At 46.4% G+C, this 27,655-nt stretch overlaps 1 protein-coding gene and 1 long non-coding RNA gene across 11 annotated transcripts in view; one reads left to right on the forward strand and one right to left on the reverse strand.

Annotated features, from left to right (window-relative positions):
* The window catches only part of LOC139760593 (uncharacterized), a 99,256-nt gene extending 94,454 nt beyond the window's left edge, over nucleotides 1-4,802 (reverse strand). The window contains exon 1 of the long non-coding RNA XR_011715368.1: nucleotides 1-4,802. This exon is cut by the window's left edge and continues 1,285 nt beyond it. This is a non-coding gene — a long non-coding RNA (uncharacterized lncRNA).
* Nucleotides 1-27,655, forward strand: part of LOC139760589 (uncharacterized) — a 307,108-nt gene that overhangs the window by 221,484 nt on the left and 57,969 nt on the right. For 7 of the 10 annotated variants that reach the window (XM_071683954.1, XM_071683959.1, XM_071683953.1 and 4 more), the window contains exon 2: nucleotides 9,206-9,975. The exons of the other annotated variants lie outside the window; for them this stretch is intronic. In XM_071683954.1, the coding sequence (XP_071540055.1) occupies nucleotides 9,337-9,975 (639 nt within the window). In that variant the 5' untranslated portion in view covers nucleotides 9,206-9,336. The remainder of the gene's footprint in view (nucleotides 1-9,205; nucleotides 9,976-27,655) is intronic. 10 annotated transcript variants of the gene reach the window in all.

Genomic DNA, 27,655 nt, shown 5'->3' on the forward strand with positions numbered 1-27,655 from the left:
GTTCTTCACCCTAGATATATAAGGAAACGAGCGGGCTTGCATTGGTCTAAGGCTCTGAGTTGCCAAGGGTCACACGGTATCTGTTAAGACAAAGTGGCGTGTCGGGTTCTACTCAATCTAGTCACAGAGAGAAGGAGGAGATGGAGGAGGTGGAGGTGGGAGGAGAGGCAGACAAACTATCACCTTGTGGGAGTAAAGACGCGCCCAAAAAAGTGATGCATTCGCTAAAGAGGAAAATGAAAGAAAGCAATATGATCCCAACTACGAGAAGAAAAACGGTGGGTGTTCGAAGAGGTGAGCTGGAGCGAGGGGGGCGGCAATGTGATAAACCATATTGCCTTGGACTGTTGTTAGTCGAGATGGAAGGGCGGAGGGAGGCACCCACTCCCGACCCAAGAGTGTCATCAACACTCCACAAAGGGAGAAGTCAACCCCCTTGAGTGTAGCTGCCTCGACGGGAAATACATTTGAGAACTGAACGAAAATCCTATTCCGTTTTCCTTTTGCTCCCCCCCCCCTCCCCCCCCCCAAGGATTACATTCGAGGGACTGAATGAGAAATATCCTGTTTCTCATCTTTTTCAAAGTCACCTTAAGTTTTCTTCTTCTTCATCATACACGAGGTTCCGAGGAAAGATCAAGGGTTACCGTTAATGTCAAGTATATTATTGACGGTGTTGCGAGGGTCAAACAACGGGGGATCTTTGAGGAAAAACAGACGAGGAATCGGTTACCTTTGTCCCCTCCCCCCCAGCGTGTGAGAGAGAGAGAGAGAGAGAGAGAGAGAGAGAGAGAGAGAGAGAGAGAGAGAGAGAGAGAGAGAGAGACAGACGAAGTTGAAGTAGAACGGGTTGTAGAAAGGAGCGAGTGAGGGGATAAAAAAAAAAGTAGTTAGCATCTAACGAAGCTGGAGAGAATATAATAACTGACCATAAGAGGAAAAAAATAAAAAAAAAAATACTGATAATGAAAACGAAGAAGGTAGGGTGATACATGGATCTGGTGAGTGTTATTAATTCTCACAAAGGTTTATGGAATCTGTTCAAACATTGAGGTCAAAGTATCTCCCAGCTTTCACTTTCAAACCGTCTGAATCCACTAGGCTGTTGGGATGTGTGCAACGGACTTGGGAAACTCAACATACTGACCTTTTGTAAGGGAGGGGTGGTGTGTCGTCGGGAGTCCGCCGCCACTCGCTCACTCAACTTGAGTGGCCGGGCAGCCGTGCACTCAATAAATACGAGTGACGAAGCACCGAGCGCTCAAACCCGAGTGGCGGGACAACCGAACGGCGCGACGCCCCTGGGGCATCAAGCCCTGAACAGCAACAAACCCATCGCAGATGGCAGAGGAACCTTACCTTCGACACCGAGCTAGGGAGTCAATCCCTCCCAATCATCTTACTGTTACCAAAGTCCCCCCAAAAATGAGGCATGCCCTCCGAACCCACGGTGCCTCTCCCTCCTCCTCCTCCTCCTCCTCCTCCTCATGCTGCCTCCGCCTCCTCCTGCCTCCACCGACAATAGTAGTGGAGGAGTTCGCGTCCCGATCATAGGTTTCTATTGAAACCCGATGTCTGGCGGCATGAATAATGCATCTGCTTGTGTCTGGTATGTAGATGTGGACCCCGTAATCCGAAACTCAGTTGCGTTCATGGCACAAACAACCAAAAAAAAAAAAAGGGTTAATCAAAATATGGAGTTTTATCTTTGCTTTTGTGTTCAAAATACATAGATGAAAAGTGACGTGAGATTTGCGTCGTGTAGTAATGGGTGGTGGTCGTGGAATGGCCTGTGACACGACGACACCTACACAAAACGACCAAATATACGCGGCGGCTGCGATACAAACATTAAAAAAGAGGGGACGACCTGACCCAAAACGACATATAATAGGGCTCGTGTAACAGGCAAAGGCGTCAACAAAATGATGGTCAACAGGAACGTCTCCCCATGAACACTTCTCCCTCCATATTTCTCTCCCCAGGAACACTTCCCATCCCATTACTCGCCCCAGGAACACTTCCCATCCCATTACTCGCCCCAGGAACACTTCCCATCCCATTACTCGCCCCAGGAACACTTCCCATCCCATTACTCGCCCCAGGAACACTTCCAATCCCATTACTCGCCCAAGGAACACTTCCCATCCCATTAGTCGCCCCAGGAACACTTCCCATCCCATTACTCGCCCCAGGAACATTTCCCCTTCAATATCACTCGCCCTAGGAACACTTCCCAACCCAACACCCACTCCAGGAACACTTCCGTCACCATTAGAGTTCCTAGAAACACTTCCCTTTCCATTTCTTTCCCAAGGAACATTTCCCATTTCATTCATCTCCCGAGGAACACGTCCCATTCCGTTACTCTTCCCAGGAATACCTTCCCCTTCCAATAACCTCTCCAAGACCACATCCCTTCCGTTACTCTTCTCAAGAACACCTCCTTTTCCATTAGTCTCTTTTCCTTCCGTTACTTTCCCTAGAAATACCCCTTTACTTCCATCACTCTCCCTAGGAAGACCATTCCCTTCAATTACTCTCCCTAGGAAGACCATTCACTTCAATTACTCTCCCTAGGAACACCCTTTCCTTCAGATACTCTCCCTAGGAAGACCATTCTCTTCCATTACTCTCCCTAGGAACACCCTTCCCTTCAGATACTCTCCCTAGGAAGACCATTCTCTTCCATTACTCTCCCAAGGGAGACACCCCATGAATACTCCCCCTCAAGCCTCTACCTAACCTCCTCCCCCAGTAATCACCTCATATCCTATACTTCCCCCTCACTAACCTTCCCCAGGTCTCTTAGACCACCTTCCGCTTCTCACTAAATCTCCTGCTCCTTCGCTCTATTCTGAAATTCACACCCCATTCCTCACTCTCCAATCGTACACTCCCCTCCTCTCCCCAGTACCATCTACGCTTATTGCCTACGTTTCGCAACATCCTCTTCTTCCTCAATTCTCACCTTCTTCTAAAAACCCTATTAACCATTACCTACTTTCCCTGGAACCATCCTCACCCAGCTTTCCTTAAGAGACACTTTTACCCATCTCCTTCTCGTCCTCCACCTCCCCTCTGGATAGTCTCTTCTGCTCTTAAACATATGAATATATTCTCGTTTTTATGTGTGTGTGTTCAGGCCCAGCCACACCCATGGAGGAGGAGGAGGAGGTGGTGGTCGTCTGCCACGTATCCACACCGCTTCTCCTGGTGCCCCCCCAACGCTCGAACTGCTTGGAATAGATTCGAATATAAATCGTCACATAAAAGGGATTCAAAAGACGCCTTTGGGGTCCGTAGGGGCGTGTTTCGTGGAAGGGGTTAGTGGGGGTAGTAGACGGATGGAGTAGGAGGGAGGGAAGGGTCGTCGCCGACGTGGCATTGGTGGTGGTGGTGGCGGCCGTAGTGATGATGGACGACTCTGCCCGCGACGCAATAACACACACAAGTCCTGCGGTACAATAATGCCTTCTGAACAACCCTGGCTTTATTTACCGCGTACCATTAAAACCTTCCGTTGATAATTCCCGGACACGCGCAACCCACTTCCATCAATGAAAATCAAACCTTAAAAACTTCGCTACGATTCCTCTAAATGGAGGATTGAACTCAAAACTAACATTCTGGTTGACACAGAAACAACAAAGATCCTAAGCATTAGTCACTCCGGTGTGACCCAGATCGCCTAGGAGCAGCGGCGACGTCAACATGACGAATGCCTCACGGTCTTAGGGGGGTCACGAACCAAACACGCTCGACCAGCAGCGACCACTCGACCAGCTACCAGTATTATTAACTCACGTGCCCCATGGTATTTTTCCCTGGACACGTCCGTCTGTCTGGACACGTCTGTCTGTTGAGACTAGTCTGTCTGTTTGGACTCGTCTGTCTCTCTGGACAACGTCTGTCTGTCTGGACACTTCTGTCTGTCTCAGGCGATTAAGTCAAGCTTCTCATACCTGTCTAAACGCGTCTGTGTCTTAGACAATTTATTCTAAGTTCTGACTTCACACTACGAACCCTTTAAGGCATCAGATTTTACCCTAGTCTCTCACTTCAGCCTTACAGGCATCTTTCTCAGAGGATCTGTTCTAGTTTCCTACTTCAGTCTAGGAGCGTCTGTGTAAGAGAATTCATTGTAGCCTCACACTGCGTTATGCTAACAACGTCTACTAACAAGGCGATTCACTCTAGTAAGAGGGTACGTTCGTGTCAGTGTATCTATTTCTAGCTTACAGCAATCGAGTGACGCTTGCATACCGGGATTTACGCAGTCCAATTTCTTATCATAATCTGGAAGTGTTTGTGCTGGCTGTCTCTGCATTAGGGAAGTGCGTGCGATGCGTGGCTGTCCCTGCTCTCGTTGCATATTACGTGAGGGACGTCAGGCAGCGTCTCCTCTGCTTGACGATAGATATACACAGGAACGTGTGTAGCCCTGGGTCTTGTCATGCGTTGGTGACGCAGCCCTTTATCCAGTCAGCGTAACTGGCGCCATGTTCTCCAAGTCTTTAAAAGAGCTTTTGAATTTGTTCTCTCAGCGTCAAAATACGGCACTGGGTTTCCAATCAGCTTGGAAAAAAATGCGAGACTGGTTATCCAATGAGCGGGGAAAAGAAAATGCGAGACTGGTTGTCCAATGAGCGGGGAAAAGAAAATGCGAGACTGGTTGTCCAATGAGCGGGGAAAAGAAAATGCGACACTGGTTGTCCAATCAGCAGGGAAAAGAAAATGCGAGACTGGTTGTCTAATCAGCGTGAAAAAAAAACAAAAAACAATAAAACAGCGAGACGAATCGTCCAATCGTCGTCAAAGTTCTACTCAAGCTTGTTAACCAGCACTCAGCTCATGCTGTAGGAGGCAGAAGACCTCCAAGGTCTACGTCAGGTACGCACGCCAGGTGTATTGCGAGGCCCGTCCGGCCGTCTGGGGCAATTTGCTGGACGTGAGAATACAGAAAAAAACACAACCAAAATCGTGTGTTTTTGTAATCAAAAACGTTGGGGAGGGGGAAGGGGTAACTAAGGTAGTTTTACACTCCTGGGAAGTCAGCAAATGGTACCTCAACTGCCAGCATGGGCTCCATACCTGCATGTGCTACCTCGTCATGACTAGTGCATGACGCTGTGATGTTACAAGAGAACACAGTGTATACCTTGGTAAACCAACTCAGCACGTTATAGTACATCGAGGCGGTATACCTCGGTAAACCCAAATTATATACTATAAATCCGGGTAAACCTAGGCTGTATGCTAGAGTGTATTCCTGGCTGTATACAGCTTGGTAAACCAAGGCTATATACCCTGGTGAACACACCTATATATCCTGATAAACCTAGACTGTACACTACGATAAACCCAGACTGTATACTGTGGTGAACTCAGACTGTATACCATGGTAAACCCAGACTGTATACTGTGGTGAACTCAGACTGTATACCATGGTAAACCCAGACTGTATACCACGCTCAGCTCAGGATGAGGATGTAGTCGCTCGCAGCTGTGTGACATCCGCCGGTCCTCTCACCTCTCCCACACTCTCCCTTCCCTCTCACTCTACTCTCCCACACCCTCCCTTCCCTCTCGCCAAGAAGATGGTGATGATGATGATAATAAGGAAGCAAATGTATATATGTATCAATCTATAGAAATAATGAAAGAAAGAAATAAACACCGAATATATATATATATATATATATATATATATATATATATATATATATATATATATATATATATATATATATGCATATATACGTTTCTTGTAAGTATAATATAATAAATATTACAGTTTTCTCTCGACACATTCTTTAAGGATATTGCGAGCCTTGGAAATCTCGGGAGGAACTTTTGCAAACGTGACACCTCCCTGCCACCCGCCCCGCCTCCTCCCCCGAACCACGGGAAGCAGGTAATGGCTCCAGACTTACTGAGCAACGCGCCTCCCTCCCCCGCCCAACCTCACTGAGGCCCTTAGCCACAGGTGGGTCTACTCATGCGTCTCCCAGACACCAGAAGGGTATAATGAATAGGGGACGTTACTGGCCCATACTCTTGGCTTACCAGCTTCACGCTGGAAGTCGAAACAATCCCTTTGGAGGTACGGTTCGGACGCAGGAGGCTACCTGAAGAGCGATACAGAAATACATAGACGTAGTACCTGTCACACAGGTTCGAGGACACGATCACAGTCCCGGGACCAGAGAAGGTCGAAGCTTCAGCAACCTGTTGTCGGCTGGAGTAAGGGGATACAACCAGGGATTATCTTGTGTATATCTTACGATGGTTTTTTTTTTCCCCGAGGTCTTTTACCTCCACGGATTACGTGTACTTTATGATGGATTTGGAGGTCGTCTGCCCCGATAGCTAAGACTGAGCCTTTATCCTTCTTTAGGAACACTTTCCGATGGTTGCGGTGGTCTTCAACCCCGCACAGCTGGGTCTGGGGTCCTTACCTTACCTTACGCATGCATTACGATGGTTTGGGAGGTCTTCTACCCCGCACAGCTGGGTCTGGGGTCCTTACCTTACCTTACGCATGCCTTACGATGGTTTGGAAGGTCTACCCCGCACAGCTGGGTCTAGGACCTTCCCTTAATTTACGTATACCTTACGATGCCTTTAGGGGGTCTTTGGACCCCCACAGCTCGGTCTCTGACCAACCTGTTGCATAACTCCTCTGTTCAATCAGGTTGTTGAAGGCCGTAGCAGCCTGTAGGCCTAAGCACCCACCTCATCTTCGTTGGTCAAGGAATTTTTCTTTTAAAAAAGCAGTTCATAATGACTGCGCCTCATGTATCTGAGACCTCTAGAGCCAGTCAAGCTTATCTCGAGGCTTCGTGACCAATGACCTTCCAGCGGCAGTTATGCTGGTATACGAGGCGCTGCAACGAACTGTCGGGAAGATCAGCAGTTCCCTCATTAAAAAAAAAAAAAAAGCCTGCTTCCTCGGCAGCAGAACAAGCTAAAGAAACCAGCCATCAAAGGTACCATAAGGGTGAATACTACCCACTACGCATTATCTTGCCCCAGTGAGTTCCTTATCCACTTGATACACGCCTACATATAGACGGCCCCCACCTCAAGTTTCTAATAACCGGTTCTCGTAGGGAACACTTGGGTCTGTCTGATCAGGTCTGGTGGGATTAATCATGTCAGTGATCTTCACATTTACTCCTCGGGCTAAATCGTATGTCTAATAACCTGAATTATGGAGGTTGCAGTGACCAGTTGTGTCCAATCCCGTTGTATTTTCATAGAGTCTTCGAGATTACTAAGTATTCCGTGGCAGAGACTACTACTGAATGGCAGGGATTACCTTGGATTACAGGGCAAAGCCTCCTCTAGATTACATGGCGGAGGATTACTTTGGACTCACGCGGCACAGGGATTTCGTGTCGCTCTGACGGAGCTCTGGGTCCCTGAACGACAAATATCGTCCATCTTAATTTCCAGCTTGAATGAGAGAGAGAGAGAGAGAGAGAGAGAGAGAGAGAGAGAGAGAGAGAGAGAGAGAGAGAGAGAGAGAGAGAGAGAGAGAGAGAGAGAGAGGAGCGTCCCTCATACCATGTGACACCTTGGACGAAATCCACCTTGGTTGAGTCACGTTGTATAAATCCGCCTCTAATACGTATGTGTACTCCAGCCAGGGCGAATGAACCACGACCTCTACCAAGGATCATATCAACCAACCCGACCTCCTTTCCACCGTTCACTACGAGGGAAGATCACGAACTCCTCTACACCTGCAGCTACTGGGGAGGGAGGTCATCAACCAACTACGGGCCCCACCACCACACACCCCAATCTCCACCGGGAGGGTGGGCGGCTACAGGGTAGGGGAGTGGTACCGGGAGTTGAAGGAGGGGGTAGGGGGAGGGAGGGGGAGAGAGTGGTGTGGGGGTGGTCAGTAGGTGTGGTTGAGTGACCGGTCTCAACCCGAGATCAAGAGCTTTGCTTCCTTCTCGTGCCGTAGCTGGCGAGGTTTTATATAGGTGGGTAGGGAGGCGGGTGAATGATGATGATGATGATGGGGTTAGGTGTAGTGTGTGTGTGTGTGTGGGTGGGAGACATGGAAGGCAAAATGAGGAATTGAGAGAGAGAGAGAGAGAGAGAGAGAGAGAGAGAGAGAGAGAGAGAGAGAGAGAGAGAGAGAGAGAGAGAGAGAGAGAGAGAGAGAGAGGGAGAATTGGTATAGATAGAGAAAACAGAGGAGGAGGAGGAAGAGGAGGAGGAGAAGGGAGGAAGAGAGGGCAACGGCAGTTGGATGGGGGGGGGGGGAGTGAGTGGGAAAGGGCAGTGGAAGGGTGGAAGTGTGGGAGGGTGGGGGAAGCATGTGGGAGAGGGTGGGGGATGGATGCTCAACAAGTGGTCCGTCCGCTGCCTTCCTCCACCACCACCTGTTCTCTGTTGCTGCTCCCGTTGTTGTTTCTTACCGTTGATGCTCGTTACTGTTGCCGTTTCCATACCGCTGCTGCTGCTGCTGCTACCGTTACTTACGCAGCCTCCTCCCCCGCACCCCACCCGATCTTCCCCCCATATCCTCCTCACGCATCAGGGCCGTCATAACTGGCCACTCCGGGCTACCTTGTGGGCAAGCCTCGCCTTCTACTTAACCTGGCCTCAGAGACGACCTCACCTGGACCTTATTCAGCGTAGGATTACACGCGACCCTGCAGAGCCATCAACGCCAACGCGACTAAAGTGTAGACTAAACGCAAGTAAAAAAAAAAATAAAAACAAACTCAAACCCGCCAACCTCGAGTTTACTCTGCGCTGAGGTAAACCTAAGGTAAATTCAGGCGATTAGGAATTGGAATTTAACGTGAATCAACTCGGTTATGATTTTTTTTTTTTTTGTGGGGGGGAAAACACTACATTTCGTCTAGATGATAGAGGGTAAACAATAGGATTCTGGCGAAGATCAACGCAGTCATTAAACAGATGAGATGATGGTCGTAAAAAAAAAAAGCAAACAGATTCGATGTTTCTGATCTTGAGGAACTGTTTCAATTACTGTTCACGATAATGAAAAAAAGAGAAGACTCGTTCTGAATTCTTTTACGTCTGTCGTTCTAAATCATTCCGACGAGTCTTTACGACGTTCGGTAATATATCCCGTTCAGATACGCTGTCCCGATAACGAGAGGAGAGCGAGAGAACACAAAATCTTACCCGTGAAAATCTTCTTCCTTTCAAGGCATTTGAACCGAGGACTCGGCAACCCATTTAAAGATTAAGGGAAGCAAAGATTTACATAAGGTTTTGGAACAGTTAAACCCAGATGGAATAAATCAGAACTTATATTTGCCTAACCTTGAGTGGAGAATCATGTGCGAGTCTGAGGCCCACGGGCTCCCGCCGGAGTCCGAAGGACCCTCGGGAGTCCAGAAGCTAAATGTATCCTGTCCCGAGGGGGTCGGGGCCCTAGGAAACGCTCGGGGCTCTCTGGTGAGCGTCGACTCAGGAGATGGACTCCCAAATGCCCGCGAGACCCCGAGAGACGATGATGACGACGATGAAGCAGCCTCAAACGCCTCTGAAGCTTCGAACGAAAAGTCGAACCTTCAGCAGAGTTCGGTCGACAAGGGAGAGCCTCGCGGGGTCAGTCCACCGACGTCGCAGGAATCGCTTGTGGTCGAGGACGTAGAAGCCGAGGGAGTCGACCCCTTCAGCATGAAACCGAGCGACACGACGGATTCCCTACTCGAGCGCAAGCCGCCGGACAGAAGGGGATCAAAGACCGTGAACTTCAAGGACCCTGAGGTGGAGACGCCGATCCAGAATGGGAAGTCGCAGGAGAACGTGAACATTTCTTCGTGTGGCTCCTCTAAGGGCACCAGTGGTGACCTCCTGCTGGAAGATGGGTCGCCTGAGAAGTGCTCCTCCAACAGGCACCGGGCACTGGGCGAGGGTAACCCCGTCTATCGCCTCTCCCTCAAGCTCTCCACTAACTTATTTAACATGACGGTAAGTGAAGATATAATGTTGAGAGAGAGAGAGAGAGAGAGAGAGAGAGAGAGAGAGAGAGAGAGAGAGAGAGAGAGAGAGAGAGAGAGAGAGAGACTTATTAATCTCTATCCCATCAAGTTGCCATTACTCACGGTAAGTAATTTCTCCAACACAATTTGCTTCCAATTTACTTAAGATTACATGAGTCTTTATCCCTGAGACTCTACAGTCTGGGGGAAAATCCATCAGCTGATCTCAAAAAAAAAAGATTATCTCCCGCTAACAGACGATTAATGAAGCTTGTTAATTATCCAGACGTTCTTCCCCGTTTTTTAAAAGTTTTAGCGTCTATCGCTCCAATCTTTCTTTCTTTCTCTCTAGGCTCAGGAATCTTACAATGCAAGACATCTGGATGTTCCATTTTAATGATGAGTGACTGTGACACCTAATCAGTTTCACGCTGGGTCGTCAATGATTCGCTTTTCCCATCTATATACTTCGAACACCTTCTTACATCAAGACATAAACTCTCCCTTGTGTTCTCGCTTTTTTTTTTTTTTTATATGAGCCTTCAATATACTACGAGATCCTTCCACACGTGGGGTTTCGTATGCCCGACTGGATCCTTCTGCCCAGATATCTGGTACTCTGATGTTGACGGAGGTGGCAGCCGCCTCAATGATCGGCAAATGTCTCGAGAGACTTTTGATAGAAGAATCATCACCTGGTCTCACATTCTATCAAAAATGATCTTGTCTGTGTGTATTTGTACCGTGCATGTGTGTGTGTGTGTGTGTGTGTGTGTGTGTGTGTGTGTGTGTGTGTGTGTGTTTGTGTGTGAGTGTGTGTGTGTGTGTTTCACTTCTGTTGCCTCGTCTCTGAACCTTGTATAATATACCATTTCTTAACCTCAAGTATATACACATACACACCCCATTCATACGCCAGGTACCCATTTATCGACCAGCTTGCAGAGGAGAGGATGCACAGCTGGGTTGACTGTGATCTGGCTTCCGCCCGTCTGGGACTGGAAACGAAGCACCTGAGAGTGGAGGGCAGCAACGCTAACGAAGGGCCTTGCGTGTAATTTCCAAGTCAATGCACAGATAAAAGTCTTTTTCAACACTTGTGTGAATATTTGAACACCTTCACTGAACACTCGCACCAGGAAGTCATCATATATGGGGCTACAGGTCAGGGAGGGAGGGGGGGGGGGTGGACCTGAGCGACCCCCAGCTGCACAGGATAAGCTCAGCAGCTGCTCATGCATACATGCTAGTCACACTCACTGGAACTCAGGATGGGTGAGGAGGTGGCGACGAGGGTGAGGATCTCTAGGTGATGAGGTGAAAATCTCTAAGTGTGGTACTTCACACACACACACACACACACACACACACACACACACACACACACACACACACACGCACGCACACACACACACACACACACACACATACACACACACACACACACACACACACAAACCGTCCGGCATGTAGTGTGATGATGTGGAGAATTTCTCCCGGTTTTATGCGGGACATTCAACCAACTGGTCATCGTCGTGCATGGTTAGGTTAGCATTATATGATGCCCACGTTGATACTGACCTCTCGCCTTGGCCCTCAGAAAGACTGAAAAGGTTTGCAAGGAGGAAAATAATAAATAGAAAAACTCAGGTGGAGGAATGTAAACCAAGTACACGACCGTAAATCAGTTCGGTCTCTGACCAAGCTGCCAGGCAACACGGAGGGGAGGGGGGCTTGATCCCGGACCTTGTTGTGGTGGGAAGAAGGTCCTAGACCGAGCTATGGTGAGGATAGAAGACCTCAGAGACCATCATAAGGTATACGTAAGGAAAACTAAGGTCCCAGATCGGGCTGGGGTAGGGATGGAAGATCTCCGCAACCATCGTAAACTACATCGTCAAGGTAGAAGTTTACCTTGATGTAGTTTACGATGCTCCATCAACCTTATGAAACCACCTAATTTTTCTTTTTCAGTACTTGAGTCTCGCACACCTGTACAGACAGCTGTTGCCTCTAGCGGTGAACATCTGTGCAGCAGCGGGCTGAGGCCGGTGCTAACGGATCACACACATGTGTCGGGAGGAAAGTAAGGGATGGGTGGGGAGGAGCTGGTCCCTGGGGTGTGGGTGGGGAGGTCCGTAACCGGTGGTGAGAAATACCTGTTGGTGTTGACGGCGTTGGACGAGGCCTCAGGCCCCGTCAGGCCAGGATGGTGAGGGCACCAGGCAGGTGAGGTCAGGATGGTGAGGGCACGAGGCAGTGTAGGTCAGGTTGGTGAGGGGACCAGGCTAAGGAGGCAGGTCAGGTCAGGTCAGGCTTGTGAAGGCACCAGGCAGGTCAGGTACCATCACTCACCAGTGATGGTGACGGAACACCAGAATCCTTTACATACGCATCATTCACCCCAGCCACCCGCTATTTTATTCTTTCTCTTCCACTCCAGTTGGCTCTCTCTCTCTCTCTCTCTCTCTCTCTCTCTCTCTCTCTCTCTCTCTCTCTCTCTCTCTCTCTCTCTCTCTACCGCGCTGTCTTCCATTTCTCTCTAGCTCCCTCGCTTCCTTTCTTTTTTCCTTCCCTCCCTCTACTCCTTCCTTCCCTTCCTCGCTCTCTTTTCCTTCCAATCTCCCACCTGGTGTATATTTTGATCATAATGATGTGTAGGTGCACCGCCTCAAATCACCTGTGAAAGTGAAAGTAGAACAGATCAGTGGCCTCGTAACAATTAACAGGAACGATATAGACCAGGGGGAGAGTGGTGATCTGTAGCACCATCTTTTTTATATATACTGTTGATAAAATCATAGTAGGTACGGCTATGAAAGTCATGGCAGGAATAGGTTCAAACCCTTGTCGAAATGAACAGAATCCCACGGAAGCCTCACAGGTAACTTGCCCTAAAAGGACCGAGAGATTCAAGCTGATTTACGATGTTCTATTCGACACGTACACACCCGACTCGCCGAGGGTTTAAGCCCCCACGCCGACTGCCCAAGAGATGTAAACAAACAGACGACACAGCGGGCGGGGCTGTTGGAAGAACCGACGCGACGGCGCGCGCAGCCTCACCTCCGCCACACACACACACACACACACACGGACCTCAGGAGCTCACCACAGTGACGATGGTTTACCTTTAACTGCATATGACAGGCACCATCAACGCCCATGAATATATTACCTATGATAATTAAGCCTCAAAGACTCTGGTGACATTTACACACTCATCACCTGAAGATATCTTATAGTTTTTTTTTACACTGTATTTTACCGCATCTTCACAGCCCTCCCCACTACAGCACTGTATCTATCATCGTAAGGTGATGATGATGTTCTAAATCATACTTATCATTTTAAACTGAGTGCAGAGCGAGGCAAATCGAAAGTTGAGAAATTCCTAAAATGACTGAAGTGAATGAAATTACAGTGATTGAAGTGAAGGAAACCTTCCTAAAATGACTGAAGTGAATGAAACTACAGTGACTGAAGTGAAGGAAACCTCGTAATTACTTATGTTTTACTTTATCCTCTCACGTAAAGTTCTTCTTTCACGAGTAACTTATTTTCTCTCTGTGTGTATCCCTCCACTCCCAACTCTCCCTCCTCTTACCTTCCTCTCCCCTCTCCCCCGTGATGGGTCGTGACCCGGGGGTTCTGTAACATTATGAGAGGCCAGTTGTACGTGTCTGTGCGTGGTTGTGTGTGTGTGTGTGTGTGTGTGTGTGTGTGTGTGTGCGACAGATGTCTTATCCACACGCCAGGGAGGACGAGGGATGTGGGTGGAGGGGGTTCTCTCTCGGCATGGCGATCATGTCGCACGCTCGCGCTACCAAACATCACCCCCATTGCGGCAGCCGCTCGCTACAAACACGAGACCCCTGAGTTCGCATCCCTTTGTCCTCCAGAAACATGGCGGGTTTACTCCAGGAGACATTTCATAGATGGGGTAAATGCATAGGATAAGAAGAGAAGTGATTGAGATAGGCAAGAGAATAAATTAGATCAGAATGATAAAAAAAAAAAGAGGTAGAAATAACAGAAACTGGGTTAACGTAGAGGAATGAGTTAAAGAAAATGGGACTGAAAATGAAGGGTAAATATGTGTGTGACGGAAAATGGGGTGATTAAAAAGATGAAGGACGGAAATGTAGATAAGAAAATGGGTTACATAGATGGCATGAATATAAAATGGGTGACGGAGATGGGGTTAAATAAGAGAACGGGTGACGGATAAGGTAAATCGAAAACGTTTGACGGGGATGGAGTAAACAAAAAAATGGTTGAAGGGGAAGTTGTGAATAAAAAAAAAATGACGGAAATAGGGTGAATCAGAAAACGGGAGACGGAGTAAAAAAAAGAAGTGACGAAAATTAGGTTGTAGGGAGAGAGAAATAAGGAATGTTACAATAAGACGCTAAATAGTGGAGATGAGAGAGACATGGACAGTGGGAGGTTAGAGAATACCTTGGAAAGTTGAGGATATAGTAAACATTTGATATAATCCAGACAATTGGCAGAGGCAAGGAAGAAAAAACAAAAAAAGTAAGATTGGAAAAAAACTCGAGAGAGAGAGAGAGAGAGAGAGAGAGAGAGAGAGAGAGAGAGAGAGAGAGAGAGAGAGAGAGAGAGAGAGAGAGCGAGCGGATCGCGGCCGCCAACAGCCTGACTGAACAGAGGACCAATAAGACAGCTGTTTTTTGGGGGGTCTCTGGCCAGGCCTGAGGGTGGTATGAGAGACCTCCATCCTATATCATTATCAAAGGTACACACGCAAGTTCCATTCGACATTTCTTTACCCCACCTTATCTTGAAGAGTAGTCCTGTGATAGAGAATGTCTGTTTTCCCGTGTCCATTCTCCCCTACCCCCGGCGTAGGTCACATCCCGTTTGAATCTCCTGAAGGAGAGGATCTCCTACTCTTATTGTGAGTAATCATCTGGAGCTGGAGGCTCGCTCGCACGACCTGCCGCTCCTTCACCGTGGCGGACCCCTCTTGACGGCCGTTCAACCGTCCTAGCGAACCCCCATGTCGGCCGTTCAACGGTCCTAACGAACCCCCCTAGTCGGCCGTTCAACGGTCCTAGCGAACACCTTGTTGGCCGTTCAACGGTCCTAGCGAACCCCCCTGTCGGCCGTTCAACGGTCCTAGCGAACCCCCATGTCGGCCGTTCAACGGTCCTAGCGAACCCCCTAGTCGGCCGTTCAACGGTCCTAGCGAACCCCCTAGTCGACCGTTCAACGGTCCTAGCGAACCCCCTAGTCGGCCGTTCAACGGTCCTAGCGAACCCCCCTGTCGGCCGTTTAACGGTCGCTAGCCACTAAGGCTATATGCTGGTAACTTTTAACTAGTCCGTCCCGCTGACCGCATCATTGATGGCCTCTTCTCCAAGCACCAGCAGGTTCTTTCCCACTTGATTCTCCCCATTCGTAGAGTATTTCTCCTCCTCTCTCCCGACCTTCTCCATCCCTCCCATCCTTCACATTGTCCTGGATGAGGACTTCCATCATCAGAAACCTGAATAAGAAAAAAAGCAATCCACTCACACCTACTCCATCGTGTATATATATACCGTCCGATCCAACGGACTGTTTGTGCTTCCATTGCGTCTTGTCCATTTGACCCACTACTGCAGACCGTCATACGCATGCGCCAGGGACATACAGCGACCGCAGGGTTCTAGAAAGCAATACAGTGGACCTACACATCCCAGAAACTCCCGAGTGATCTGAGACATTTCTCGGTAACGTCTGACATATTTTTTCTTTTTTTTTTTTTTTGGTAAGGTTTATAGAAGTTATTTTGTTCGTCTGATGTCAGTTAGTTGTAGAAACGTGTTTGTGTTTGCCCCATTTTATGTCAAAACTTTCCTGATAACGTGGGAGTAATGTGAGGAGGGAGGGGAAGGGGTGAGGGATGGGAAGGAGTGAGCGATGGGGAGGAGTCAGGGATGGGGGATGGGCGGGGGGGGGGGGGAGAAAGAAGGAGGGTGGGTGGGTGGAAGAGAAGTGGAGAGCGGGAGATGAATTCTACGACGAGGTTTTGCTGTATTAGAGAGAGAGAGAGAGAGAGAGAGAGAGAGAGAGAGAGAGAGAGAGAGAGAGAGAGAGAGAGAGAGAGAGTACACAAGGAACTTACGATCTACAGAACCTGCCAAAGCAACAACAAAGGAATGAGTTCGCCGGTACGACCCATGGGTATACGATGTGTGGCATGTGACCTGACCTCAGGTCAAGAGACCACGGTCATCATGTTTTAGAGTCTAACCCTTGTGTTCAAGTGTTCGAACCGGCCACGTCATCATACCTAAGGCTCGCACCATCTTGCTGAATGTTCGAACCGTTTGAGCCTAAAGGTTCGAACCGTTGTGCTCTAGGCTTCGAACCGTTGTGCTCTAGGGTTCGAACCGTCGTGCTCTAGGGTTCGAACCGTTATGCTCAGAATGATCAACCCTTCACTTGAAACAGCGAAGCATTGCGTGATAAAAGGCAAGGCAAACAGAGGGAGAAACGTTGCTGGGACAAACTAACAGCCAAAGAACAAAGCAAGGAGCAAAGCGAGGACGGGTATGTGACGACGAGTTGGCGGCGTGGGAAGCTGGGCTGCCCCAACAAGGGCGTATGAGACGGAGCACGAGGAGGCGGTGTGAAGAGGAAGGGTGGGTCTTGGTGCCAACAGTTACGTCATACTCTCTAGTGCTGGACGACCGCCATGCCAACACTCGTATCCGCTACTGCTTGGTCGTGTGCTAATTAATAATGATAATAATAATAATAATAATAACAATAATAATAATAATGATAATAATATGATAAAAATTAATAATAATAATAATAATAATAATAATAATAATAATAATAATATGATAACAAAGGAATTAATAATAATAATAATAATAATAATAATAATAATAATAATAATAATAATGATAATAATAATAATAATAATAATAATAAATATATTTTTCCTTCATATTTGTTCGTCACTTCCAGCATCATGCGTAATGCACCGAAATAATCACACATCCAAATCATTTCAATTCTTAAGAAATGAGAGAAATATAGATAACAAATAACATTTTTTTTTATACTATTACCTTGCCTTTTAATCTGAACTCTTACATTCGGGCTTCGAGGGCAATAATAATAACCCTGGAACGTATCATAAATGTATTAAACTGATGAGGAAGGAAGACAATGGGTGCGTTGGCAAATTTCACAAGTCCCTTATGTGATTCAGCAGATAATGCAAACACAAATGCATTCACGGAAACAGATTCTGTTTTCACAAATGCCGAAGCACATAAATTCCCAGGTTCGGAACCTTCCGTAATGTGATTATGTTAAAGAGGAATTAACATGAAAAGTTTAACATCGTCTGCTCTTCTTTCCATTTAGCTTCCCGAGAAATCCGACCATGCCTTCCCTCTATCTAGTTTCTGATAAATCCGGGCCATGTCCATCCCTCTATCTAATTCTATGGCCTGTAATCACCTGTAACTGTAATTACCTAACAGAAGACCAGATTCCCCTCTACGAACTGTAATCAATACCCCGATAGATCCAACGCTCCATCTACTTTTTCAGCCTGTAATTACTTTCAGTAAATCCTCTTCCCACCCAATACAATGGCTTGTGATCGCCCTTCTATATATCCAACCCCCGTCTATATCCATACTTACAATGACTAATCCCATAAATCCTACCCCCATCAAAATTCTATAGCCTGTAATCCCCTTACGATAAATCCGGGCCCCATCAAAATTCTATGGCCTATAATCCCCTTCCGATAAATCCGGGTCCCATCTAACTCTATGGCCTGTAATCCCCTTCCAATAAATCCCGACCCATCTAACTCTATGGCCTGTAATCTCCTTCCAGTAAATCCGGGTCCCATCTAACTCTATGGTATGTAATCCCTTTCCGATAAATCCGGGCCCCATCTAACTCTATGGTCTGTAATCCCCTTCCGATAAATCCGGGCCCCATCAAAATTCTATAGACTGTAATCCCCTTCCGATAAATCCCGTCCCCATCTAACTCTGTGCCCTGTAATCTCCTCGCAGTCCCCCCCCCCCGTGTCATCATATGACCCTCCCTCCGTACTGGCTCAGAAATCCTTTTGATCGGCATGAGAACGTAGCCGACGTGTGGCGTTACGAGATCGTCCTTTGGAAATGATCGAACTGAGGAACATTTTTCCACTGAGGGAGATTAAGGAGAGGTGGGCGGCTGAAGAAGGGGAGAGAGACCATGGGTATGGATGAATGTTGAGCGTGGGACAGGAGGCTAAAAAGGGGCTAATGCGAGATAAGTAAGAAGGACACTGAATGGGGGCAAACCCAGACGACACTGAGGAAAGTCTCGGGGGGGAGACATAAGGAAAGGAAACCCGCTGAGGAAAGTCGAGGGAGAGAGAGAGGAGGCTGGGAGAGATGAAACAGTAGTAGTCTGAAGGACACACGAGAGACTTTGGTTGGGGAGAGAGGAAGGTACGCTGACCAAAGCTTGATGGGACGAGGACCAACGCTGAGGACAGATCAAAAGGCATAGGCGACGAGAGAGAGAGAAGAGATAGAGAGAGAGAGAGAGAGAGAGAGAGAGAGAGAGAGAGAGAGAGAGAGAGAGAGAGAGAGAGAGAGAGAGAGAGAGAGGTCCTCTGAGCGTCATATCAGCCTTCCAAAAACTGTAGCAATTCGTGTGACGGTTTGGTCGAGGATGTGGACCGAGGCGTTTAGTGTTTATACACTACGACTAACACGCGTCTCCTTCCAACGCATACGTACATAACATGCAGTGTTCCCGTTTTCTCGCGTAACATCTTCTGGGGTTTTCAGAAAACAATATCTATCATAACAGGTTCAACCATGCAATGAGCAATACCTTATATATATATATATATATATATATATATATATATATATATATATATATATATATATATATATATATATATATATATAATTCTGTAATACCACATCAGAGGAAGGATCCGCGACCGGCTAGCGAGTTGGCTTCTGGCATTATTGTTAACTTACCCTCATTCGCCTGCCGCCTTTACCCCACTGAGGTAAAAGTTGCCCCGGACACAGGCCAATACCGTCTCTCCCCAAGAAGAAAATTACCTCGTGGACCCCGAAAGCCAGACCCGGCCCGCCCGCCTTCAGGAGAGAGAGAGAGAGAGAGAGAGAGAGAGAGAGAGAGAGAGAGAGAGAGAGAGAGAGAGAGAGAGAGAGAGAGAGAGAGGAGGTTGTGTGAGGGGAGACAGACGCTCTTCGTGTAGAAGGAAACGGAGGCAGACCAACCTCATCGTCTTGTAATCTTACAAATACTTTTAAGGACATCTTTAATACATCACTTTTGAAAGGGAACTCTACAAATGTTTTTGGACCTTTGTTCCGCGTATTTCATTGAATTATATTTTGTGTAGGATGAACATCATTGTATCCATATTGAAGTCTTGGAAAGCGTAGGGTATACGGACCATACAAATTGGTTTGATATTTGAGTAAAATTTTTTTCTTGTTGGAAATTACCACGATTTTTCGGTTGTGATTTGATTTTCTTGCACAGTGATTTTTCATTTTGGTGAATTTCTTTAGTGGATGATAAGACCTGTGTGTGTGTGTGTGTGTGTGTGTGTGTGTGTGTGTGTGTGTGTGTGTGTAAGAATAAAGACATGATACATAGCGAAAAGGTTTACAGGCAGAGCAACACGAGTGTAAAACTCTCCATCCGTATAGCACAAACACACATCCACATAGATACACAAATATATACATACATACACAAGCACAATTTTTCGCCCGCAAGACATACATGCAGCAGAAACACATCCACACCCGCACACAAACTTGCACTTACATAAACGTTCGCATGATAACATACACAAACAAGCAAAAGTACAAGACTAAAGCAAACCCGAGATAACAAACAGCTACGAGTCTCCTAAGACAGATAAAGACAGAAGCACCCGACCCGCCAGCAAAATGATAAATGCATTGGGCTAATAATGAAAAAAAAAAAAATCTATCATCAATTCTCACCCTTCACAGCTCACACCTTGCCAGTCTCCTTCATCAAACGATGAAGTCGTAAAAACCATCTGAGATAAAAGTGTCTGAAATAAAACTATCGGGGGAGGGGGGAGGGGGGGGGGGAGAAAATCCAATTTTCAGGGAGTGTTAAGGGGCGGCTCATGCATATACTGGGTCGTTTTTACTTGTGCAAACATCTTGGAGAGAGTGAACGGATGGGTGGGTCGTGGGTAGTGGGGGGGGGGGGAGACTGAAGTAAAGATGGGCTAAAAGGTAGAGTCGGAAACAGGACTACTACTACTACTACTACTACTACTACTACTACTACTACTACTAATAATAATATCATAATGCTATTATTATCATTAATCTAATTATTATTATTATTATCATTAATATTATTAGTTGTAATATATATAAAAGACACGTGTTGCGAGAGAGAGAGAGAGAGAGAGAGAGAGAGAGAGAGAGAGAGAGAGAGAGAGAGAGAGAGAGAGAGAGAGAGAGAGAGAGAGAGAGCTACCATGAAAGCAGGTCCTCCACTTGGAGAGAGAGAAAGAGAAAGAGAGAGACACACACACACACACTGAGAGACTGTCATCCCTCGTGGACTTCCCCAGCGATCACAACTGTGGTTAGTGGCGATAACACACATCATCACTCAGGCCACCACAACACGACTAAGGGTCGTCTAGCAGCGTCTAACCAAGCACGCCACGAATGCTTTCAACATAGCACACTCTTCAAGAACCCATATTAGATGCAACATGATATATGCCATGACTGCTACCTACCTTCTTTTAACAAAAATTAACCAAATTCAAAATAACTTATATCATGACTGCTTCCAACTTAAATCTCTTTAAAAAAAATCCAACAAAGCATAAACGTGAACTTTAAAGATAAAGTTATTGAACTTAATATGATATGACTGAACCTTCACCAAAATGAACTTAGCACAGCAGGTGAACTTATATAGTATAAATGAAGCTTCTTATGCAATTTCATAAACGTCACCAAGTGTACGCTCACGCCAACAGACTTCTTAATCCCATCCCACTTTGCTGCCTTCAACATAAAAGTCAGGCAGCTCTTATGTTTTTTTTCACTGTTAAACAAATCGACTTCGGCAAAACGTTTGTTGGATTTTATAGCCACTAACCTTGAGCACGATGGTTCGATCCTGGAGGAGGGCGAAGCTACTACAGGAGATAGCACAACGGCACGATCCCTGCGATGCGCAATTACCACCCCCAAGGCTACTACACCCAAAAATCGTACCTGTCGTCCTCGTCAAGGGTCGTACCGCCGTGCTGCTCAAGGGGTCGTACCGTCGTGCTCAAGGGGTTAAAGACCTTGTACCACGGTGATTATAAATTTACCGTTGTGGAATCCTTTAATAAAACAGGTTTATTGCCCAACCCGACGCCTCTCACACCGTTAGCCACAGCCTCACACGTTCCCCCGTCCCTCACTTTGTAAACAAACAAAAACACCAGATTATCGTACGAGAAATCTAAAGTTGTTGTACCGATTACCAAACTGTCGTACATAGGATATAAGTTTATTTTTTATCTATTTATTATACTTTGTCGCTGTCTCCCGCGTTTGCGAGGTAGCGCAAGGAAACAGACGAAAGAAATGGCCCAACCCCCCCCCCCCCCCATACACATGTATATACATACGTCCACACACGCAAATATACATACCTACACAGCTTTCCATGGTTTACCCCAGACGCTTCACATGCCTTGATTCAATCCACTGACAGCACGTCAACCCCGGTATACCACATCGCTCCAATTCACTCTATTCCTTGCCCTCCTTTCACCCTCCTGCATGTTCAGGCCCCGATCACACAAAATCTTTTTCACTCCATCTTTCCACCTCCAATTTGGTCTCCCTCTTCTCCTCGTTCCCTCCACCTCCGACACATATATCCTCTTGGTCAATCTTTTCTCACTCATTCTCTCCATGTGCCCAAACCACTTCAAAACACCCTCTTCTGCTCTCTCAACCACGCTCTTTTTATTTCCACACATCTCTCTTACCCTTACGTTACTCACTCGATCAAACCACCTCACACCACACATTGTCCTCAAACATCTCATTTCCAGCACATCCATCCTCCTGCGCACAACTCTATCCATAGCCCACGCCTCGCAACCATACAACATTGTTGGAACCACTATTCCTTCAAACATACCCATTTTTGCTTTCCGAGATAATGTTCTCGACTTCCACACATTCTTCAAGGCCCCCAGAATTTTCGCCCCCTCCCCCACCCTATGATCCACTTCCGCTTCCATGGTTCCATCCGCTGCCAGATCCACTCCCAGATATCTAAAACACTTCACTTCCTCCAGTTTTTCTCCATTCAAACTCACCTCCCAATTGACTTGACCCTCAACCCTACTGTACCTAATAACCTTGCTCTTATATATATATATATATATATATATATATATATATATATATATATATATATATATATATATATATATATATATATATTAAGAAATCTCGAACGCGCATCTATTACTAATGAAGGAAATGAGAAACTTACCTCTTAAGGCTTGACTGATCAGCTGTTGATGGGTTACAGTCATACGTTATGACTCTACTGTAACAGGAAGAGTATATCACCGTTATACCGTACCACAGTGGGAGAGTATATCACCACTCTACCGTACCACAGAGAGAGTATATGATCCTTATACCGTAAGACAGGGAGAGTGAGTGTATCACCACAATAACGTAACATAGAGAGAGAGAATGTCACCACCATACCGTAGCACAGGGAAGAGTTATATGTACTACCACTCGACCACAACAGAGGGAGAACATGCCACCACTATACCATAACGCAGGGAGAACAGGCAAAGCTCTGTCACTGGTACATTGTTATGAAATCATCTCTATAGTCTTTGATCACCACATAACGTGTACTTAAGACCGAGGCCCTCTTTCCTTCTTCCTTCCTCACGGCTCTCGTGAATCCGCCACACTGCGTCTCGAAGACTCGAGACCTGAGCGGTTTTCAGCTCGGCTGGGACACCCTGAACAACCAGAACCACACCTCACACCTACTCTGAACGAGGCCTTAACTATCATCAGTCTGTTACCGAACGATCGTTGGCAAATGCATAAAAAGTACGTCATACAACTAGATAGGCAGAAATAGATACATATAGATAGATAGATAGATAGATAGATAGATAGATAGAGAGAGAGAGAGAGAGAGAGAGAGAGAGAGAGAGAGAGAGAGAGAGAGAGAGAGAGAGAGAGAGAGAGAGTTACCGGACTCCACCTGATCAGTGGTTACATCGAAAATGGAAAAGTCAGTTGACGAAAAGTCTCGTTCAGGAACGAACTTCTCGCTCCTTCAAAGGAGTACCACCATTTCTTGCTCCTGATTGGAGCGCAGCAGTAACGAACTCTGTGGGAACCCCTATGATGGGCGTCCTTTGTCATTACAACGTAAAAAAAAAAAACGGAAAACACTCGCACATTTCTAATCACGTGTCATTTCTATTCATTACGAGATTAAACACAAACAATTTGGCAGTACTTATGAGTCGTTGAGGAGGTTAATCAATACTCTCATTTCCTCCCTTTTGGCACGGTCAGTCCCTGGCCATTGTTTGTGTGCTGCTTGACCGATTCTAGCAACGGACGTGAGTTATGTGTCAGGCTGGCGGCAGGCAATCGGCTGTGAATTCTGAGGGCTGTATGGCTGACCTTTTCGAACGGTGAGCTTAAATCAACACAGTATTTAGCAAGGGACGCAGAACTGGTCACAGTGTGCAGCTACCGATTTCCTATCGTCTCCGAGGCCAATGTGCCACAATAAACGTGTATGTCTTCCGTTCTTTTGTTTCTAGTAAAAGTTTTAGTGAAGTTAACCAAAGCTAATGTATGCAAATTGTTTCTGGAGTTGTCATATTCGAAGTTTCTCAGCTGTTTCGTGTCGTGGTGCGCAGGTAGGTCGAATCTTTTGAATGAAGAAGTTCGAACCTGAGGGATGATGGCGTGGTATTTGACCCGACCCTCGATGAATAAGTCAAATGCCAGACCATATTTACCCAGGGATCGAACCGTTGTACATGAGGAGTTAATTAGGTTTCCAATGTTGTGTTGCTTCTTTATGACGATCAGATCTCTTTGTATGAGAAAATTTCGAAGCAGTTCAACTACTGGGGTTGCCTCGAGACGTATATGAATCCGATGATATCGAGGAGTACATCGAGACGTTCGAAGAGCTCAACGTTATATGAAGTGAAGCTTTATATGACAGTTGGTGACTCACAAGCCGCTTCGAAACGTGTCGAGCTCAGCATTTCTCACAACTCAGACTTGTGATCCCCTGGTGTTGGGATGCTTCGAGACAAGTAAACCTTTTATCGTACAAGAAACAAAGATGATGATGGGAGTAGTGGTACACTTTTAGATACCCCGTCCTTTTGATGTAACGAATTAAGTCAACAAAGAATCTAATTCTCAGTTGATATGAAGCAAAACAACATCAACCGAAACTCTTTTGTTTCATTTGCTTTGCCGGCCTCAATGTGCTCCTCGCTGAAGCCTAATATACACAACTTTGTATCTGCATGTAACATAGGTTCGTGAAATACATATTCAAATTATCCCGCGTTAATCCTTAAAATGAGCGACTCGAGAGTAATATTTTAGTAGCTTATGAAAATGAGGTGTAATCCCACAGCAATGAAAACGTCATTGGTTCATGTTGCTGCATATATTCAGGGCACCGAGCCAATCAATTCTGCATGGAAATGGCAATTCCATTTGCAAACTGTCAAGTGAAGAGGAAGGTACCTCATACATAATTTTGTTTTCACCCTTCGCAGTGAACTGATATTTTAAAAAAGCTAATAGATTTGTTTATTGATGGAGTAGTGAACTAGTTATAACGTACGAAAATGCGTAGCTGTTGTCCAACAAACATAGCGATGGCTATAATCTAAGTACCTGAGCACAGTGGTACGACTCTCCAGCACAACGTTACGATCCAACGGTGCGATGGAATATTTTTTTTTCTCTCTCTCTCTTTTTGGCCCGTTCCTTAAAAAGAGGGGTCGGGGTCAAACGAATGCCAGGCCTTCATACCCAAGGGTCAAATCCATCGTTTCCAAGGTTCGTAACGTCGTGCTCAAGGGTTTGAACCAACATAAGTAAGCGAACAAACAAACATACATACATACAGAGAGAGAGAGAGAGAGAGAGAGAGAGAGAGAGAGAGAGAGAGAGAGAGAGAGAGAGAGAGAGAGACGGACTAGTAGTTAGAAAAATCACCACAGAAAACATGCAAGTACATAAATGAACAGAGAGAGAGAGAGAAACAGAGTGACGTGTGAAGAGTGCCAGAGACCAGGGCGGGAGTGCCAAGTATGCTGGGGGAGAGGGAGAGGAGGGGAGGAAAAGGGAGGGTAGGGTAGAGCGGAGGGTAAGAGCAGAGTGAGGGTAAAGGAAAGAGGAGGGTAAGAGAATAGCAGGTGCGTGGTGCGTGTACAAGTGCATGTGTGTGTGTGTGTGTGTGTGTGTGTGTGTGTGTGTTTAGGAGCGTAAGCACTGCCAGTGAGAGGAGGGTGGAGGCTGTAATGGCCATAGAGATTGGTGGTCGCCTGGCCTGGCCTGGCCTACCTCTACAAATGCCACTCCATATCTGATTGTTTGTCTATCTTTTTTCGAGGGTAACAATGAGTAGGGCGACTGTTTAGACGACAGGGATGAGAACACTCGACCGTGAGGAACACGAACATATGAGAACAAAAGAGAACATACAACGTTCATAAACTTATCATTTTACAAATCTTATCAACAATAAAGTTATCTAATGATAAGTTTATGAACGCTCGTTGTATGTTTTGGACAATCACATGTTTACCAAATGGCGTCCTAGCTTCGTTTCTTCGATGTATATCAACTGACTGTTATATTTCTCTCTTGTGTCTCCCTTGATGATGTGATTATTACACGAAAGTGCACTTGGGAACTTTTCGTGTTTCATTCTCCCCGTGGACTCATAAGAATATATATATATATATATATATATGAAGGCAATAAAGTATAAAGAATTAAGATCTTGTCACCCAGTGATGAAACGACTCAAGTTATGCTCATTTCATCGTCCATTTTTAGCGGTATACAATATTCATATGATTTTTCTGTTTCGTGGAAAACGAAGAAAAAAAAAAACAAAACCATTTCCTGCACACCGCTCTATGGTTGTGTTGTTTAGATATCATTCTATACTGCAGTACGGTAGACCTGAACCTGCGTTCTTCTTCTTCAGGAAAATGGATTTACGTGTTCTAGACCCCTTGAGGTCGTCGACAGCACGACCTCCCTCGAACGCAAAGGCCCGACGACTCTCGCGAGCGACGCTACGACCCCCTGAGCACCTCGGTACGAATAACACAACCTCGTACTTGACACCTTAAGGGGCAGTTTTAAAAAACATGCTGAACCACCTTCATATGAAGCTCAGTAATGATAACAATGATAATAATTATGATAATTATAATTATCATAATAATTTCAGGGTTATCTAATTACGACCCCTGGACAGGGATTGTATATCAGTGGGTAAGGTTTTCGCGGGTCACAATTAAAATGCCATCGCGCTGGTGAAGATTAGATATGGCAGTCGCTGGAAAATTGTACGTGTGTGTGTGTGTGTGTGTGTGTGTGTGTGTGTGTGTGTGTGTGTGTGTGCTGAATTTAATGCAAGCGAGAGTTTTTCTCCTCCACTTGGGACATATTGATAAATCAATTACGTCATCTTAATTACCCCCTTTTTCTTTAGCTAATTAGAGCTAATATTGAGCGACAGGATTTTTATCGCTATCTCTCTGACTGGGAGAAATTCTTCAAAATATGGAAATTAACTAATTTGAAAAAGAAAAAATTGAGTGTTTATTGACAAATTGGCAAGTGTGCCAGTGAACAGAAAATGGGTCTCAGGCGCAGTTGCCACAAGGTGTGCCAGTTGCCACTGTGCGTCCCAGTTGCGACAAGGCGTCCCAGTTGCCACTAGGCGTCCCGGTTACTACTAGGCATCCCAGTTGCGACAAGGCGTCCCAGTTGCCACTAGGCGTCCCAGTTGCCACTAGGCGTCCCAGATGCCACTAGGCATCCCAGTTGCCGACATCTCTTTTTAATTGGCACATTTTTTCATAGCCTCAATACAATCCATCCTGGGAAGGGGAAGGAAGAGACGGACCATCGGTTCCCTTCCCCCTGTAAGGAGGCAGGCAAGACTTCTTAAGGAACATGACCGATATGTCTACGGCTTATTGAAGGCCTTCTTCCCCAAGTCATTGTGTATACAACACAGGCTGTCTTCCGCAGTGAACTCTCTAGTCGCGAGGAACAAAGCAGGTTATATTTAACACTGTTAATCAAAACGTTTGATTCGTTATATCATGGTCTCCAGTGCCACATCAGTGGTGTGACATATGAGCACGACGGTACGACCCTCGAACACGACGGTACGACCCTTGAGCACGACGGTACGACCATCGGACACGACGGTACGACCCCCCGAACACGACGGTACGACCCTTGAGCACGACGGTACGACCCTTGAGCACGACGGTGCGACCCTCGAGCACGACG

The sequence above is a fragment of the Panulirus ornatus genome, chromosome 37, assembly GCF_036320965.1.
Source record: "Panulirus ornatus isolate Po-2019 chromosome 37, ASM3632096v1, whole genome shotgun sequence".
Classification (NCBI taxonomy): Eukaryota; Metazoa; Arthropoda; class Malacostraca; order Decapoda; family Palinuridae; genus Panulirus; species Panulirus ornatus.